The 20,048-nt window shown below is 40.8% G+C and overlaps 1 protein-coding gene across 1 annotated transcript in view; it reads left to right on the top strand.

Annotated features, from left to right (window-relative positions):
• The first annotated feature begins 5,448 nt into the window (after positions 1-5,448).
• Positions 5,449-20,048, top strand: part of CEP85L (centrosomal protein 85 like) — a 129,655-nt gene continuing 115,055 nt past the window's right edge. Inside the window, exon 1 of the mRNA XM_056487012.1 lies at positions 5,449-5,557. Coding sequence (XP_056342987.1) covers positions 5,545-5,557 — 13 coding nt within the window. The 5' untranslated portion in view covers positions 5,449-5,544. The remainder of the gene's footprint in view (positions 5,558-20,048) is intronic.

Below are 20,048 nucleotides of genomic sequence, written 5' to 3'. Positions count from 1 at the left end.
TGCTATTAACTGATAAAAAGGTACCTGAAGCTCTGATTCTGCAAAAGCCTTGTAGTCCTTCAATAGAGAAGAGAAATATAGAATAGGCTTGGATTTAGAAATACAAAATGTTGTAATGTTGAGATTCTCTATGCCTGTAAATATTTTTGCTATGTCCCTTCAGAGACCCAAGTCCTGACAAAAGTAGTAGGTTGAGAAAAAGAGTGGGTTTAATTAGAGCATAAGCTTTTCACATTAAATTTACATTTCACTTTAAATTCTGCATTTCCTACAAAGAAGCTTTTACATATATGATAACAGATCCTACCTATATTTTTGTTGGATGTCCTACACTATAAAAAAATTCTAAATATGTTCTATAGGTAAGATTTTATCATCAGATGAAGTGGATATGCATGTTGAAACAAATTTGATGTCCATGTCTGATGTTACCACCAATTCAATATCACTTCATAATTCCTTAAGGAGATCCATACATAAAAAAAACCCTCACATAAACGAATAAATAAGTGCTATTTAATATATGTCTCTTCTCTGAATCATTACAATTTAGGTTGTGTGTTTGCCTCCCATTAAAAGGGAGTTTATTCTAGTGAATCAAATATTACAGGAAAAAGCACAAGTATGGGCTGCCAAAACTCTTTGGTACCTGAATTTTCAATGATTTTTCACAAATTGCCCATAACAATCAAGTATGTCTTTCAAGTGAAGTTATACTCAAAAGAAACCTGGGGAATTATGTGAGTTGCACTGGTTTTTGTGAATTGCAAGTGAAAAGCACCAAATTAACAATTTTTTCATCACAGACAACATGCAGTAGGATCAATGGTTCCTCCTTTCTCATGTGGTCTCCACAGGTCTCAAGAAATTTAGAAAAGCACAGAAACTTAAGTTGTCAGTGAAGACAATGCAATTAACAGCAATTTGTGGAAAGCAAAACCACAGAAGTGTGGCTCTTCCTGACAACTTTCTGTATAAAGAAATGGTTTAAATCAATGGAATTTGAGCTTGTACTTAGGCTGAAAAAGGTCAAAATAAACAGATATCCAACCAGCAAAGTGAAATTATAGAAATATAACAATCTGACATCCCACATTTTGTGTTCTTGCTGATATCAACAAAAGAAATGGGAGTTATTTTCTTTGTATTGTACAGATTTCTGCATCACAATGTTAGTGTGGCCACATTTCTAAAAGTCACTGTAATTTTTTAACCATTCTTTTTCAATGCTGTGAATTGTTCTAGTGAGACAAGCCTTTCTGCTTTTCTTTCTTTCTTTTTTTTTTTTTTCTGTAAGATGCACTATGGGGATTCCTGTTGAATGAGTGATTATTTCCAGCTGTGTTAATAAATTTTCTGAAAAGATGACAAGGAATTGTTTGGATGTTGTCTTTTAACTCTCCAAAAATCAATTTTGACTTTTTAGAGGAGGTGTCTTTTATTGATTGCAAAGAACTAGCAATTATACTGTGGGAAACAAATCTTTATCATGAATGGAGGAGGAGCAGCCCTGAACCATTTCTGTGATTCATATCTTTTTCAGAAGTTTTTCCTTAAGAAGGGTACTTCAAATGAAAATCCTTCCCTTAAAAAAGTGCAGGACTTGATGCTGTGTTTAGTTTTAAACTTATCCTTGTCTCTTCCCCCACACTGAACCCATCTGGTTTGAATTAAAGAAACAAAGTACAATGCAATAACTGTATTTTTAAAATGTTGCTCAGGAATGTGTCTATTAATGAGAATAGCTAATGTAAAGAAAGAAATTCACATAACAAAATGCTGAACTCCAAACAGCTCCTTATCCACTCAAAAAGAAAACTGGTATAAACACCTATTTACTATAGATAGTACTATCAGCTCTGGAGAACCATGATTTTAATATGAATTCCTGTGGTTTGCTTTTGTTTCAGGCAGTGTTTATTAATGCAGACTGTTTGGAGTAATTATTTAGTCCACAGATATTTGTCTCTGCATCCAGTGAATTTCTACAGTCTGCTTCCAGAGGGAAATTATAGACCTGAGCTCCAGATCTGGTTTAGCTGATCTGAACATTCAGAGAACGGTAAGAACTTGTTCCAAAGAAAAATTTGTTCCAAAGAATTTGTTCCATTTGTTCTGGCTGTATTTGCAGTAATCTTTATTTGGGTGAGGACAACAAGGTGTTTCACCAAGGGAAACGAGTTGTATAAATGCAGTGGAGGGTATCCACAGGCAGGTAATGTCTTAACATTACCCAAGTGCAATCAGCTAGATCAATATTTATCTTAGAAATGATTATCTGAACAATTGTCTGGATCCCAAGAGAAAATGGCAGTGCCTAAACCCCATTAATCCCATGAGAAGATGTATCTCCTGGCAAGGAAACGTATTTCAGTTTCATTTAGCCTCAAGAGTATTGCATCAGAAAAACAAAGACTTGGGTATCAGAGTTAAAAATTTATATCTTCAAAACCCCTGCAGGACTTCTGTACAGCACAGAGGGGAGTTCCTCCAGGCCAATTTTCCAGCAGTGAAGTCCCCTCAGGAGTTAAGTGTATGTTTTGTGTACAGTCTGTTGCTACCTAGTGCATGTAGCTATGCTACACTGAGATCTCTATTTCAAGCAAATATACACTGAACTCAGTGGTAAAACCAGGTACATTTGGTATCCAAATTAATCTGGTTCAATGTACACGATAATTTGCCCTTTAAACAATAGTTCAAACACCTGTGTAAGTTCAAGTTCATTTTCTAGTCATGAGTTTTTGAACTCCCATCTGTTATGAATGCTTAAATTAGCTACATAATGCTATAGGAGGTAGTTTTAACCTTTTAGTTGCAAAATAGGACAGTTTAAGGTAGTAATTAGTAAAGGGCAATAACTTTATGACTAGACCACTTGTCTAGATTGGGGGAGAAAAAGAAGACTTAGGTTCTTCCATCTACTCTTGTGAATCATCAAATATCCAAACAATAAATGGGTTTCCCCAAACCCAGGTGAATGCTTAAACATCAAGAGCAAGAAGAGACACAGTAAATGTGTAAATATTCAATGCAAAGAGCAATACTTCCAACACAAGGAATTAAGAGAACCCCATCCTATGCTGAGGCTAAAGTTGGTGCCTCTTCTGCAGCTGTGTTGGCATCTCTTCCCTGTGAACTGAACTGCTTGTAACAGTTCTGGTGCCTTCTCCTTTAGCTGTTGGGGGTTTCATGCAAGGAGTCTGTTTAACTCTGAAGTTAAATAGAAAGCAAGTCATTTGAAAGCCAGGATTATTTTGGGAAGCTGGTCCCTAGCATGTTGCAGCTGGATCCTCTTTCCCCTCTCACGCTGCAGGTCAGTCACATTCCAGCAGTACAGCTCAAAGTAACTGGTAATGCTTGGCCAGAGTGATGGGCTGAGAGAGAGGACAGGACAGCTGGATGAACTTCCACAGAGGGTCAGCAATGTTAAACTGATGAGAGGGAAATGATGGTTATACTTGAAAAACCTGGGGGGCAAGGAGAGAAGGGAGGGCAACCACAAGGATTGCATTATACAGTCCATTCCAAGGGAAGAATATGGGGAGAAAGGAAAACAATCAAAATACAAAAAGGCCTTTAATTTTTAAAGAAATTTGTACATTTACTGACTAGAAGTCTTCTTAGTAAGAGGAGGTCATGCAGGAGGTCGAACTTTTTAGTAGGGCCTTTGGCAATAGGACAGAGGCAATGGTTTTAAGCTGAAGAGGATAGATTTAGATTATATATACAGAACAAATTTTTTGTGGTGAAACTCTGGCACAGATTTCTCAGAAGGTGGTGGATGCACCATCCCTGGAAATATTCAAGGCTGAGTTAGACAGAGTTCTGAGCAATCTGGTTCAGTGGAAGATGTCCCTGCTCAAATCAGGGGGTTTGGACTATTCACATTTAAAGGTGCATTCCAACTGAAACTACTGTGTGATCCTAGGAATAAGAGGGAAGTGAGGAAGCTGGGAAGTGAAGAGTCACTTGAAAAGCAAAGAGAGGGTTAAGGCAATAAGAAGAATCCAGGCAGGAAATGGAAGCTGAAACTCAAGGACAAAAGGACCTTTAATTCTGGATCAATTAGAGAGGTGTCTGACTCATCTTCACTTCAGCCAGGGAGTGATATCCACCACTCTTGTCAAATCATCTGTTACTGTTATCTGCTGATAAGGTGGTAGTAGAGGTGGGGGGGAATTGCTCCTTTTTAATCTGCGTTTGCAGGTCCTTCAAAAAGTGGCAAAATCACCTAGGGTGTCAAACAACCCACCCAGCAGGTGTGCTTGGTGCTGCCTTTTACTTGTGTTGGGTAAGATGGCATCGCTGGCACGGATGTTTCCTTTCGTACGTGTGTCTCCAGTGAGTTTCAGTCCGGCATGTGGCTGTGTAAGCAGGACCTCCTGGAGTCTGTGTCAGGGAGCTGACTCAGCTTGCAAACACTTCCCCTGTTCACCAACCCTGCAGCGTCAGACGGAGTTCCTGAGGAATTCTGCAAGTTTCTTGACTCAGAAACACAGTGTCTGTAGGCTAGATCTGCCCTTCAGCAGCCCTGCTCTTTTCTGTAATTCTGACATCTCCTTTGCAACCACAACATCTCTGCAAGATTTTTCAACTGTTCTTGCAGTTATAACGTAGTTGTCAGCTTTTCATCCACTTGCATTAATAGTTTGTTGCTCTGCTGCTAATCTCTACCTTATCTAACTATTCAGTGGGTGCTAAACTGACTGACAAAAATGCAGAGTTGAAGGTAAAAACCCTGGTGAGGCAATCCAGTTATCAAAGACACGCCACATGCCTGCAGTACCTGATGCTATCAGAGCTTTTCCATGAGTTCCCAGCCTTACATGCATATTTCTGTGAGCTGGATATTAGTGGCAGCTTTCTGCATCTGTCAGATGCTAACTCAGAAACAAAAAAGAGCTTATAGTTTCTGTCTAAAAGGCTGTGGGACACTGGCACGGATTCAGTGAGCTGTCTGCCCTACTATGGAACCCTGTTTGAGAAGGTAGGAGCAGGGTCCTGGCTAACTTATGGACAATGTTCTGCCTCAGCAGAGAATGCAAGGGCATGTGCAGGTGTCTGTGCACATCTCCCCCGCACTGCAGCAAAAGGCAGGGCAAGAGAGGTCCAAGTTCATCCCCCTGTGACAAAGGGGAACTAAAGGTCAGTGTTGCCTTCAGTAAAGACCACAAACACCTGTCCAGACAAAACCGGTGTTAAACAGTAGCAGTCCTGGGATGCTTTTCCCCTGGAGGTCTCAGCACTTCTCAGAGGTAAGCACTGCAACTCTGAGCACAGAGCTCTGAGTAATAAATCCTTTTCACAGACATATTTCTAGCAGATCTCAGTGCAAGTCCCTTCTCTCCACATGGCGTCAGTTTGAGATTTACATGCAAAGCACAAGAAGAAGGGGAGGTGGCTGCCTGTTGTTGTTACCAATCCAGAGCTGGCTGTCTGCACTTCGCAGTCCGTGGTTTGAGCTGCAGTCGTGCAGCTCTCCCCTAATCACCACGGTTTCCTCTTGCACTCATTTGAAAAGACAATGTTCCTGAGGAAGTTATGAAGACGGCAAGTAAGTTGCTGCCCTAATTTCTGTGTGTTTGGTAAAGAGTGCTTTCTTTAATTATGCTGGCTAGAGCTTATTTGCAGTGCTTCTCAAACACTTGCAGGGATAGGATGTATAGGAAGTTTGTGCTTCCAGAGAACATATGGGCAAAACTGTATTTTGCGGTCCCCTCAGCATGCTGCTCAGAAACAGCTGCAGAAGATTCAAGGCAGCTCTTTTTTCACTGGTGCTGAAACTGTGAGGGAAGTGACTTAAATACTGAGTTGCAAGACGCTGCTGCAGCTGGGATGTCAGATAAGAAAATGTAACTATTAGTAAACCTGTTGTTTGACTGTAAATGTTTCTTAAAGGCAGTAACTGAAAAAAAAGCAATTTCAAACCAGCACTATTTTTTTTAAAGTGCTGAATTATTTACACCTTCAGATAGACCTTCCCAAGAGTTGTGAAGTGTGTGCTGGAAGCTCCCTTGCAGCTCACAAAACAGGGTTCTCAATAGGAAGGATGTCTGTACCTTTTTGCTGACAGCCATGGCTTCCTGCCTTTGTTTGGGGAGAGGTTGCAGTGGAGGGAAGCAGCAAGTTTGCTGTCTGTGTGATGAGCAGATAACCTGCACAACTTGCAGCAGGGACCAGGGGACTGGTTTGACTTTGCCTGCCCTCTCTGTCACGACAGCAGCTGCTTTGCTGGTTACAGCTCCCATGCGTACAGAGGGCTGGACACAGCTCTCAAGCAAGGGGATTATCCAGAGGGAATATTAGGTGCTATCCTTTTTTTCTGGGCACACAGGAAATGTTGTGGGAAAAGCTGAGTTGCTAGGCAGTTGTTTTCTGGTGATGTGGGAACTAAGCCAGCACAGAGCAAGCCACAGAGGGGCCGTTCTGTTCAGGCTGCAGAAGAGCAGAGCCTCAGCCTGTTCTTTGCACTCCAAGTTTTCCTCCGTGTCTGACCATCTGGAAGCCCTTGATGCCATGTACCACTGCTTTTAAAACTGACAAATCAATTGTGGCACTCTTCTTTCCACTCACCCAAAAAGTTTTAATTTGTGTAACATGTGTCTGATCTGTTTTTAAGTTTCCATTTACTCAAGCAAATCTTCTGTTGTCACTTCTAGAAAAAGAAAGAAAGCCATTAACTTGAAAAGTGGCAAATGCAAAAAAAAAAAAAAAAAAAAAAAAAAAAAAAAAAAAAAAAAAAAGGGAGAGTAAGACTTATTCTGATTTAGTTTGTGAAATGAATAATAGAGAAAATAAATTCTGTATCTGTATGCTCATCAGTGATCCTCCAGGTTTTGTTGCAGTATCACTTTAAGGATTCATTCTGCTTAAGGTTAAGTAAAGTAAAATACTCCCCTAAACACACTTATTTAAATCATGAAGTGACATGTGAAAGCCCAAGACAGTCCCTGTAATTTATGTGAAGAATTGCAAGATGCAGAGACTTATAATGGTAGCCTTAGTAATAGGGACTAATTCCCATTTCTGAGACCAAATAAAGAGAAATGTACAGCCCTTGGGCATCACACTCTATGTCAGTGAACTGTGAGAGTCAGGTTCTTCAGCTGTAGAGTTAGGACTACAATGACAGACAGTGAGAAGCCAGAAAGCTGCTCTCCAGGAGAGTCACAGACACTATATGGACACTCTGATGTGAAGAAGAGAGAGGGTGTTTTTCAAGGCCACTATTCATCTTGTCTCCCCTGTCTCCTGTGAGTCTCTGAAAGGCTCAGTGTAAAAGAAACTACCTTTAGGTTTGGTGCTCATGGGCATCACCACTGACAGTGCCAGCAGGGTCTCATGGTCAGACAAGTGTGGAGAACAGGATCTTGCACTCTGAGTCACCTTCCTGCTGCCTGGTGGCAAATTTTATTTTAAAGGATTGTTGTAGCTGAGTGTTGGTGGTGCCAGCCCAAATCTCAGTCAGTGCCAAGCCTGGCAGTGGTGTGCATGGCTTGCCAGCAATGCTCAGCAGGAGGGTGAGTTTCATGCAAAAGGGAGCTCTCACTCCTGCTGCCTTTAATGCACCAGCCCTTTGGTGGCCTGAGAAACCAGAAGCTGGGTGTCATCTTTCACCATTACTGTATGCAACTTCCTTCATCTGCTTTGACGTGCTGCACTCAATATTTCCTAAGCAGTGGCTGAGAACGTTATGCCATCTTTTCAGCTCATGTGTGTTAGTTTCAATTTTTGCTGGCGTAGTAGCTGAATATAAAACCTTATTTTATTCACACAATAATTAAATTTCTTTCTTATTTCACTTCATAAATAAGTCAATGTATGGAATTGTATTACAGAAGCCCTACTAAATAATAAATAATGCATTTGGTCTGCCACATGATTCTGTGCTTGTCTCTTTGCCCAGTGCTCCTCTAATTCACAAAATGGGTTTTGTATCACAGTGCATGTAAGTTTAGATTCTTTTCTGTATCTTTCATAAAACTCATGCCTACTCTGAACTAGATGCTTCTGCTAAGAGTTTATACAGAGCAGTAGCATACAGAGCAAAAATTTTTATTTATTTTGCAAAGCCTCTCTGAAGTTTTAGTTATATGATGTTTTTAGGTTTTGTTGTTTTGGTTTGTTTGTTTTTTTTTTTTTTTTTTTTTTTTTTGTTGGTTGTTGGTTTTTTTTTAAAGAGATAATGAAGTTTGGTGTTGGTAAGTCTCCTGACTCTGTCAAGTACAGATTCTGTTTTGAAAGAACTTGCAAAGGTGCTAGAGGACCTCAGAGTTTAGCTGTTCTGTGTCTGTTGTGTGCCTCATCTATATGAAATCAATTAATATAATCTGTGTGCTTCAGGAGACCAAATGGCTCTGCTGCAAGGGGTCTAGAAAGCAGTTTGAGAGAAATGTTTGTGTTCCATGTGCTGTTTGAACTATGCAGGTGCTGAGAGCTTGCAGGGGTAGCTGCTACCAAAGCCAAACCCAGTAAGTGAATGGTTGTTTCTCTTCAAAAGCTTCTACTACTTCTACATGTGCATTATTGTGCTGCAGCTAAATAGAAAATTGACCTGAAAAAATCCATCTGGTATTGACAGCATCATGAGTGATTCTTCCCTAAAACTCACTTGCCTCTTGTTTATCTCAGAGACAAAGGTTCCAGCAAATCTCCTGGGGCTTCATAGTAGCACAAGCAGTGAGGAGAAATCAAGGCATTAATAGAACATACCAGATGACAAAACTGGACTGTGAGAAGATGGTGAGCCACAAGCTTTTGGCACAAGGCCAGAACAAAATGCAGAAGAATATCTAGAGGTCCTTAAGAAGTTCCATCTTGAATATGCCATGAAAGTGATTAAGGTACCCTTGATAGTGGAAAATATCCTGGCTGTCAAAAGGCACAGGCAGGGAACACACTGAAGGGGCATGCACAGTATGGGTGGGTAACATCCCAAAACTTCACAGAAAATGCAAGCAAACAGATAAAGTGGAAATAAATTGGGGTTTTTTGAGGAACTTAGAAATTGCAGAATTATCTTCAGATTTTTCAAGGTGAGAGAGGTATTCAAAGTAGTAAGGACTAGGGAAGCACTACACGGCCAACCTCAGAACACCAATGCTGAACATCTGATGATTTCAGGAAAAGACACTCTAAAGATAATATTCAAAATATAGGAGTCTGATGAGGAGGATTGCACTGTAGCAGAGAAATAGAGTTCCATCCAGAAATCGGTGAAAACAAGAGGTCCAAAGATTGGATGGCTCTGAGCAAAATGATCCAGGGGAAAAGGAGCTGGTCTGTTCAGGAAGGTACATGGGCTATTTAATATGCAGAAAGAAAAAAACAGAAGATTCTTATATAAAGAATGAGGAAAGTAAATTCTGCTGTTATTGCCTAAGAAAAGTAAACTGCTAAGCTGCACAAGTCACCAGAGACAGCTGATCAGTGAAATTAGGTCCTTTTCAAACAGCTTTGAGCTGTTAGGTCTGTCTTAGTAAAGCACTTTGTGGTTCACAAAGCACTGCTGTGGAATCAGTGGATGCAGATAAGCTTGGCTCCCAGAAACTTCTCAGGTGTGGTAAGACCAGTGGTCTTGACAAACAACACAGGCCAAGCAATTTGCTCAAGGTGATAACTAGCAGTAGATAGGGTGCCTGTTATCTCTCAGCACTTTCCTGACCTTCTTGGAGGAGCTCATTAATGGAGTTACAATAGTAGAAAGAGTAACTACCAGGAAGATTTGCTTTGTGAACACAGAGAATAGAGGTTTGAAGACTAAAGGCAACAGCTTCTGCAGACTGGTGAGTTGAAGTGCTGATTAGTATGTAGAAAACCCGGCAAAAACAGTGGCAATGGAGAAATGAGAATCACATGGATAGTAACAAGGCAGTGCTGTGGCTGAGGTGGATCATCTGTGCAAAGGCAGCTTGTTCACAGAGGATACAAATTGTTTAAGGAAACCATGAGGGATTGTACAGTGGAGATGCTCTTGGCTCATGCAAGGTCTCTACAGAGGAAGAGATTACCAACTTCAACCTGTGGTTTACAGGTTTCCCATTCCCTGGGAATGCATGCACTAATGGGCACTGGAACAGGGAAGTGGTCACAGTACCAGCCTGGCAGAATTCAAGAAACCTTTGGACAACACTCTCAGGCACAGGGTGTGACTCTTGGGGTGTCCTGTGCAGAGCTGTGAGTTGGATTTGATGATCCTGATGGGTCATTTCCAGCTCAGCTTATTCTATGGTTCTATGATTCTAAGTCCATGCAGCACCTGTGAAAATGCAAGTTTCACTGTCAGTGAACTTAGCATTTGTGGATGGTCTTGAGAAAGCAGAGAAGAGGATTAACAAACAAAGGATAGAAAGAGCAGCATATGTTGCAATTTAGTTCAACTTATAAATTACTGGAGCAGATCTGTAAAATCTTGCAACTTTCCCTGGACCCTGTAACAAAAGTTGCTTTAATAATATAGACCTAGAGTTTGTCCTCAATCAAAGATGTTGCTACCAAAGCTTTTAAAGAGAAGATATTTTCCAATGTGTATCATGTAAATCACCTAAATTTGGGCTGGACTAAACAATGCTTTCATCATCCTCCAAGTAATTTCAGGCACTGGTTTTGCCTCCATCTCCTTCTCAGCAGCCTGCCAGGAGGCTGAGGATCTTATCCAAGGACTGTTGCATCTGCTGCTGACTCTGATGGAAATACAATAGCAAGATCTTTAAAATACTGCTGACTTGTGTGGCAGGATAGCATTTGTTAAAATACTCCTCTGCCTTATTTAATTAACTTGTCTCACTTAATGTCATCATAGTTCTAATTTTTCCATCTGCTGTCCTTAGATTTATGGGCAACAGCATGATATCCCCTTCTGAAAGAATTTCTTGGAATAGTTTGTGCTGTGATGTCTTGTGAGGAACAAGGACACAGGGCATTGAAATCTTGTTAGTCCTCACATAAGCTGAGTAAATCTTCTGAGAGGTTCTTAAAAGCAATAAAATGTCCATAAAGCATTGGTAGGAGGAGCACACACTGGATGAAATGCACACAGGAGAAAAGGTTGCACAATAAAGACCTCAGTGAAGTGCTAAGGATTAAGTGGATGTAGCTACCTTCCTTTTAAGCTTCTCACTTTTATAACTCCCTCTTCAAGCAGAGGTGGACTTTTGCCCACCTTGTCCATCACCAGCTACATCCAGAGCTGCTTGCTGGTTGTCTCTGCCATAGCTTCCCTTCCAAATGCTGATGATCATTTCTGCCCTCATTTCCTCCTCTGCACACACATCTGGCACAAACACCTATGGCTGCACTCTGGTGAATCCTCCAAGATAAAAATAACAGGAGCTACCCAGGGGAAGGAATGAAGTAAATGGCTCCAAGGATTGGAGTCTGAAGTTCCAAACAACAATAAGAATTTAAAAAGTGTTGCTAAGGGAAGTAAAGACACCTTCAAAAATGAGAAACTGAGCTTTCGTTTCTGACTGTGGTTTTCAAAGCAATTATGGTTTCCTTCCCTCACCCTTCCAAGCACATTAGCATGTGTTTCTCCCAAAACAGCAAATTATGATGACTAGAGTACAGAGAGAGAGCCAAAGGATTTACTAATATATATTCTATGCATACCAGTGGTGGTGATGTCATAGAGAAAAAATGCCTGGGATTTTTTTTCCCAGTTTTTATAGCAATAACCAACAGAGGTCAGGGCATTTCCTAAAGATTTAGTGACTGCTTGGAGTTAATATCCTTCACCTTACTTATGGACCACCATTTGCTCCCATCCAGCCATTAATCTGCTGGAAACACTCTGCACAGCAGTCACCATTTCCTATGGAATAGCAGCACAAATCAGTACAAATGCTGTTTGGAGAACTCCCCTGCACGTAAGATGCACGTCATGTGGAAGAATAAAGGCAGGAAACAAAAGCCTCCTGGACACAGGACTGGCCTGATTTTTGTGGGACACAACCCTGTCCTTCTGCTGGACATTCAGGGAAACAAATTGACCTTTTCTGACCCCCTTTTACACAGCAGTGTTTCAAATGAGAGAATTCAGTTTTATTGTAAAGAAAAGAACATTATAAAAGCTAAAGCACAAAATCTCTTGTAAAAGAGCTCTGTTTTCAGGCCAAGGTGTCTTTACTCCTGCAGAGGCTTTGATGCTGTAAAAGTGCATCTTTCCATCTTATGTCAATTGCCTGGCACCTTTCAAAACTATGCTGCCCACACTCATTAACTCAGTTTTCCAAAGCTCCCAGAGACAGAGCTGGAGGGGAGCAGAGAGGGGCATTGGTTCAGAGGTCCCATAACAAGAAAATCTTCTCTGAGCAAACACTCCAGCAAGGCAGATGGTGAGAAGGTAAAGGCATGACCCAGAAGAGGACATCCAAGTGGAGTGAGGAGGAAGCTGTAGAGAGAATGTGATTACCTACAGACGGGCAAGGAATGGGGAAAAAACAGCCAGGCCATGGGAAACAGAACAAAAAAATATAATCAAAGGGTTAGTCTCAAAAACACCCCGTAAAATATGTGCCCAAATGATAGAACTGCTGGTACGTGCCTGAATATTTTGAGTAGGTTTTTTCTTACAGCTTTGAAAAAATATTTCTAAAATACAATAGTATGATTTTGCTATTATTATCTTATTATTTAAAATGCTTTTGTTTAGTTCTTCTGGGGAGAATCCAAATAAGATTAGTAACGTGTATTTAAATCTTTTGTTTTGGAAATCATCTTACACATGTGACAGAAGCACATCTCTGGTGAGCAGTATTGCTGGAGATGGTGAGAAAGAGTAACCCTGTGTTGGTATTCCTGCTGGCACTACTCCACAGACCCCAGCCAAGGGACTGAGATTATGCATACACAGGGTGTCAGGAAGAGTCTGCTTTCGAGAGGAGCTTTTATTCTCTTTCATTCCCTGCTTTTAAGCCTGGGAAGAGAGCAGATGCCATTTCCTATATCAGGACCCATGGCCTGGCACTGGCATCTGCAGAGGCACATATCCCAGGCTGGAGCCAAGTCATGTGCAACACCTCCATGAGCTCTGTGACTCAGTGTGGGGCACCCAGTCACCCTTCTGCCACAGGGCCAGGAACCACTGAGATCCAACAACTGTGGCTTTGGGAGACAGGGAAAAATGCATATTATGAGTTAGAATATGGCAGAAAACAGTATTGTGAAAACTTCAAGCAGCATGCTCTAGCATGGCAATGTAATCTGTTTGTGTGTCCAGCCAGCACAAGTGTCCACTCAGACTCTCCTTGGGTTTAACTGATCATTTCCTGGAATTTCACATCAGTTATATCAGGAGGAAAAGACTTCTGACAAGCATTAAATCAAAGATAATTAAACTCTCTAAACTGGAAATTCTTTTATTTGTTTAACTGTGACGATCACAGGGCAGTTCAGTGGAAAGTCAGGAGGTGGGCAGGAAACAGGCTGCTCTGCTGGGCCAGGCTGGGGCCATCATGGGCTGCAGTAAGCCCTGAGGAGGCAGGAGAGTGACCAAACCAGGGAACAGGGCTGGACACATGAGCCATGGGGCAGGACACTGAGCTCTGATGCAGGGGAGAGCAGAGGGAGAAGCTGGGTGGGAGAAGAACTGAGTGCTTGTGTGGATTACTGGAGTACAAGTCCCTCCTCTCTCATTGCTACCTCGACCCATTAGTGCTTCTGGTTTTTTTTTAATTTTTGCTGTAACGCAAAAGGAAACACAGAGTTCACCAACTCATATGGTTTCTAATTTAAGTTGTAGATTATTAATGCATGGAACAATAAGTGGACACCTAGTGGATATATTCACTTAGGATCTGAATATACAGTTCATTAGCTACTTTGAACTATAGTATACAATATATATCGCAGTAACTTACTCTGCTTTCCCAGTGACTATGAAAAAGCCTTGTGCAGATGAGTCTGTGGGCTGCAAATTCCCACTCTGGATACTGCACATTTCATTACTCACTGCAGACAGACCCTAACTTAAAGCATCAGCACTCCTTTGCATAGATTCATTTTATCTGCTTGAGCTTGTAGTTCTGCTATGATCAGGCCTCAGCTGCAGTGGGTAGCTCTAAGTGGTTTCAAAATAGAAGCAGAAAAATAACAATAACTTATTGAAACTTAATAAATTTCCATTGGTATCTTGGCAATGTTATCTTTATGGTTGTAGTTGATGATCTTAAAGGTCTTTTCCAGCCTAAATGATTTTGTAGTTCTGAATTGGTGGTGTCAGTGTAGGTGTCCTGTCAGATGAGCTTTGGCAGTTCTTAAGTAGAGACACACAAAGGCCAAGTTCCAAGTCTTTCTTCACTCATATTCACCTGTCACACATGAGATACAATTCTTCTACCAATATTCCAGCAGTATTTTGTGTTTTGGCTGGAGCAATCTGCCATTTACATTTCCTAAGCCCTTCTTCTTGTGTGTCAGGGAACTTTTGGCTCATGTTGCCAGGACTTGAAGAACTGTGAAGCTGAGATAAGAGGATCTTTCTTCAGCCTATTCTCTGTCTGGCCTGAGCTCCTGGATTTGGAGGACTTGCAGAGCTAGAGAGCAAAAAGCTTCTGTGGAGACAACCAGTGCCTCCTTCCCCAAACTTATGGAGAGCCATTGCTTGGAGGCAGTGTTCAGGGAGAGGGTTTTAGTGGGATAAGCAAGCAGTACCCTGTGTTGAGCATAGAAGGAAAATAAAGGTTAATTTGTTGGAATTAATCACAGTTATAAAGGCTGAGATAATTAACTCTGTGTTTAATTAGGAGATCATATCTGTGAAAGGGGAGGTTTCATGTGTTAATAGTTTCCTGCAGTGCATAAATGCTGAGACCAAATTAAATAGCATGGTAAAAGTAAATGCTGAGGTGAAGGGGTAAAAACACACAGTATGTAATGCACATGGGCTTGTAGTAGCAGGAATTTATTTTGCCATGGAAAATGACTTAAAAGGCTTGGAATGATGTGCAGGGCTGGGAGTGGGACTCAATGATCTTTGAGGGTCCCTTCCAACACAGCTTATTCTGTGATTCTGATGAGCCTGACTTGATCAGTAGCCTGAATGGAAGCATAACAAAATAAGTAATTCCTTTTCCATGTAGCCAAAAGTACTTCCCAAGTTCAAAATATGTTCCATACAGATTGAAAAATTGCTACCAATAACTGAAAAGAGTTAGAGAATGCAGTATGTATTTACATGCAGGAATTAATGATCTTTCTGGTCTCCACTCTCTAGATTTGTGTTGCAGACCTTGTGCTGTGCAACCTCAGCTTGAATGCAGCCCCCCAGCACAACTACAGTGGTACTGCAAAACTCCACATCCCAACTGCTCCCAGATCTGAACGAGCTGTGCAGGTGTGGTGTCAAAAACAAGCCAGGTTTCAGGGCCTGTCTATCCTCTTAGGAATGTTTGGTGGGTCTAACATCACCTAGTGAAGCTATCAGACAGATTCAGTGCTCCATGACAGAGGCTATGGACAGTGCTTTCCAGAGGGAAAACATTTGGGGTAGTGCAAAGCAATAAAATTCCAGAGGTGGTATTGTCTCAGGTAGATCTCAAGGGTTTGATCTTGGTTTGGGGTTTGTCTTAATTCATTCCTACATTTTCTGTTACTAAGAGAAAGATACTGCCCCGGACTGGGCTGCTATTTCACAGTTCCCAAGTCAGCATACTGAGATCCTGGAGAGTCTGTAGATTAATTCCTTGAGAAGTGCTGGAAGTTGTATTCTTCAGGACATATGAAAGGATGCTGAAGACAATAATGCTAAATTAAAAAAACAGAACAAAAAAAACAAAACAAAACAAAAAAAAACCAACATTATATTTTGCAGGGGATTAACTGTGTCACCAAGTAAATTGATTCTAGATGTACCTTCTGTGTTTCTTTGAGCCAGAGGGCAGGATCATAAGTGCAAATAATATTGCAGAGCTTTCAGAAAAAGGTAGTATTTTTTTCTAATTCTAGGAGTACTAAAGAAGATTGAAGGAGAAACTGTAATTGTTGCCATCATTGTTTTTTAACTGAAGACCTACTGTATCTAGCAAGATGCTTATGTAACACTGTCTAAAATGCCTTTGTACTCAGAAAAGGTCATAAGTAAATGACTTTGAAGCTTAATCAGTGGAAGTACAGGTCAATTTCTGAATTTCATTATAAATCTAGTTTAAATGCAGTGAAGTCAGCAGATTTACTTATGATTTGCAGTAGAGTAAGTGTGTGCAGAATATGGCTCCATGATTTTAAATGCTTTATTTCCATTGTGAAGATATTATACACTTGTCATCAAATTGCACAGAATAATTTTAAAGAAGAGACTCAGCATGCAAACTCATAAAATACTAGCTGCAGGACAAAAAAGTGAAAAGTAACATTGTTTAATGTAGAAAAATGTTTTCTAGTGTTCCTACAAGAGTGTACAAAACTAGTGCATGTTTCATGTAGGGATTACAGAAAATAGTTTTGTATGTAGGACATTCTAGAATAGGATGTAAGAGTACCTTTTCTCTTTATAGTTGTGGTTATCTTCTTGATCCATTATGTATTTTTGTGACATGTAGAGAAAGACATCAATCCTTTGGAGGAGGAGCAGCTCTCCACAGGCGTCTGGTTTGTTAAGTTCTTTTTGAGCTAGTTTAAATCCCTGGGTTTGCTGGCTTAGGGTTTTTTGGCAATTGGATAACAAAGCACTTTCACCACCTCAGATCACACAGAAGAAATGGCAGGACCCTTTGCTTCAGGATAGAAATGTGCTGGGGAAGCAAAGGCAGCAGGAGGAGATGATTTTCAGCACAAGTAGTCTGTTCCTTTTCTGAAGCAGCAGAAAATGAAATTTGATTTTAGGTGTAAAACAAATCCTGCACTTCTGTATAACTGCTTATGAAGAACACAGTAAAAGGTGAGAATTGAGCAAAGAATAAAAATCACAGAATCGTAGAAATCACATTTAGCTTCACAAGACTTATATGCAGGTTTGTGTCAAAACTTTCACAGGAGTCTTGGGATTTAGATCCTAAGCCTGATTTTTTCTAAGTACTAAGAGGAATGATGTAAAATATAGGAGTGGAGAAAAAAATCAGTAAGTAGCTAAGAAAGCTACTGGTGCAATAGACATGTAGTCCATGTAAAACAACATTTCTTTCTTGGGATTCCTGTGTGGCTTTCTCTAGATGGAACCTGTAGAGTTTTACCACTACTGAGCAGACTGCAGCTCCTGCCTTTCTGCACTTCCTGTACTGTACACTGAAATGTGTACAAAAAATGCTCCAAACCTGGCCCTGGAAGTGAAAAATAAAATGACAGGAAGGTTTTGTTCAGTGCTCTTGTTTTGAGAGATGCTTTAGTCTGTGCAAAATTCAAAGGGGTGGTTTTTCCTGTTTATTTTCTAATTATGAACTTTACAGTGAGCAAATATGGGAGGTGCAAATATATGAGGTAATTTTTCCTGCAGAAGCACCATGGAACAGAGAGATAAAACAGTGCAGGAGTATTAAGGAGTGTTATTTAAAGGTAAAGACTTGAAAAACAAAAGTGACTGTTAAATTCATTGCCAAACACAGCAGCTTTTACGTGTGCTCCAGAAAAATAATCATAGAAGGTTTTTTTGTGAAATCTCTTTTGTTTGTATGTTTTGCTATCTCACTACAAATTAAAAAAAAAATTCTCTCTTCATCCTGGGAGAATTTAGTGTGACAATCACTTTTTGAGACAGACCAGCTTGGCAGACAAGGTGCACTGTGCAGCCTAAGGAGAAAGAACACTGTTCCCAGGGATTTCCTGGCCCAGGAGCTATGATCCCATCAAACAGCCCTCTGCTCCAGGGGTAAAGCTTGTCCTTCTTTAGGCTGGACACCTTTCTGTGCCTCAGTGGCTCTGCCAGGCAGGAGCAGTGCTGGGGCTCTCCCTGGCAGGCCTCCCCTGCAGGAGAATGCTTGAGGCACTGGCACAGAGGTTTCCACAGCTAGATGTCCATTTTGCTTTCAGGCTCAGCAAAGAAGCAAGTGAGGAGGCAGCCTGGCTCAGGGCTGACTTCACTCGTGATGTGGCTCTCTGCCTGCTGGCCCAGTCTGCTGCCAGTGGGCATCCAGGCAGCACAGGGGCAACTCTTCCCCTGCAATCTGAGTCTGGGAGGCAGCACAGGGCAAGCTTTGGGGCCAGGGACTTCCCCAGGACCCTGTGCAGCTCAGGGAACAGGTTATCTGCCAGGACAGCCAGGGATCCACCTATCTCAGCTGAGAATGAGGCCACATCCAAACTGATTCTGATTTATTTTCTTCAGCAAAAAACTCCCCAACAAAAAAGTGTTATCCCACATCAATAAGGGCACTAATAATGCAAATCTAGGAATGGGGGGTTGAACATTTATCCCTCTCCTCTCTAAGATTTGTCTAGTCCTTCTATGCATGCAACACTTGCTATCACTTACTTGCTAAGCCATCATTATGAATTACCCTGTGATTTGTTGATTTGGCATGAATGCAGCAATTCCACTGGTAAAGCAAGCCAAGAGAATTCATTTCTGACAGGAAATTTCTGAATAACTAGAGATGGAGTGCCACTAAAGATGTATTCAGATGTATTTCCTTGTGAAATGGGCAGATACATTTTAAAAAGTCTTTTCTTTCTAGGCTTAATACTGTATTGTCAATGTTGACATAGCTTATGGAAACCAGTTTAAATTTCATTAAAGGTCTAAGAGATTTGTTGATAGAGTTTTAATTACAAGAACATCAATCTACATAAGTACATGGAATTACTGAAAACAAAATAAAGAATTACAGCATCAGACACTTGGATCTCGCTTGCATGTTCTGGTGGCAGGGCTGGGTATAGTGTGAAGAACATGACCAGAGCAGCTGGTTTCCATCAAATGCCATCATGATGGCATAAAGGAAGGTGCACTGGGCCCTGCTGGCTCTCTCTTCATGCTCTGCAGGACAGCTGATGTAATTTTCTGTGATGGTTCTCTCTCCTCTCTGCAGTGTCCTGGGGAGCTGCACAGCACTGCCCATTCATGCTGCACTTGATGGACAGCACAACAGGAGTGCACCAGCCAAAAAGGCAGCAGTGCTCCTTCCCATTGATATTCCCATATACCCTTTCAGGGAGTTCTAGGGGTAAAATCACCGAGTCTGGAACCTGTTACCTGGTAGGGAATTGTTACTTTACAGATGTGGCAATGATGTAAGGCCTTGTGAGAGCACAGACTCTGCAAAATAATGCCATCTGTCCACTGGAAATCAGGCTAAGATTAAACAACATCTCTCTTTATAGACCAGTGACTTTGTGTCAAGGGCAACATCTTTTGTTCACTGACCTGTAATGTGATTTGTAAATGCATTTGTCTCATTTTATGTTCATGTGTGTCCTCTTGAAGGGTTTTTAGTATATTACCACCCATGTAAACCCACTTCTTGAAGCAAGCACCTTGATTAGATTTTGGCTTGTGTAAATATTTTATTTATCCTAAATTACTTCTTTCAAATAACCACATTTTCTTGCTTGTCCAGTATAAAAACTTGCCTCATGCACTGCTGCTCTGGTGCCAAAATATTACAGCTTTAACTCTCCCACAGAAACATTTGTGTGCAGAATTGTTTTTTGCATTTTTTAAAACTGCATCATGCAGTAAACACATTGTTCAGGTAGTACTAGAATTTATTTACCAAAAAATGTGTGAAATAATGTAAATATTAAACAATTATACATCATTTAAGAGGCAAAGCTATACCTCATCATGATTCACCAGGAAAATTTTGTCTAACAAGAAGCCCATGTGTAATGGTGTACCTTAATAATGACATAAAGGAAAGACGGAAACTTTTAATCTTTCTTAACATAAATAAAAATAACAATTTCTGAAAGTCAGATCCTTGATTGCTTCTGCATAAGTTTAGTCTTCTTTAAGAACTGCAAAGAATTTTCACTAAATTCCTCCCTCTCCTTCCCTGAGTTCTTGAAACTCTGAAGGAAGCAGCTTTTAGATAAGTTGTTAGATCATTTTTCAATAACCAAATAATTATCCTTTGTTTAGAATCTGTAAACAACTGAAATGTGGGTTCTTTTAA

Source organism: Oenanthe melanoleuca, chromosome 3 (genome assembly GCF_029582105.1).
Source record: "Oenanthe melanoleuca isolate GR-GAL-2019-014 chromosome 3, OMel1.0, whole genome shotgun sequence".
NCBI classification, from domain to species: domain Eukaryota; kingdom Metazoa; phylum Chordata; class Aves; order Passeriformes; family Muscicapidae; genus Oenanthe; species Oenanthe melanoleuca.
The sequence above is the reverse complement of the archived record's forward strand: the minus strand, read 5'-3'. Positions and strand labels throughout refer to the sequence as shown.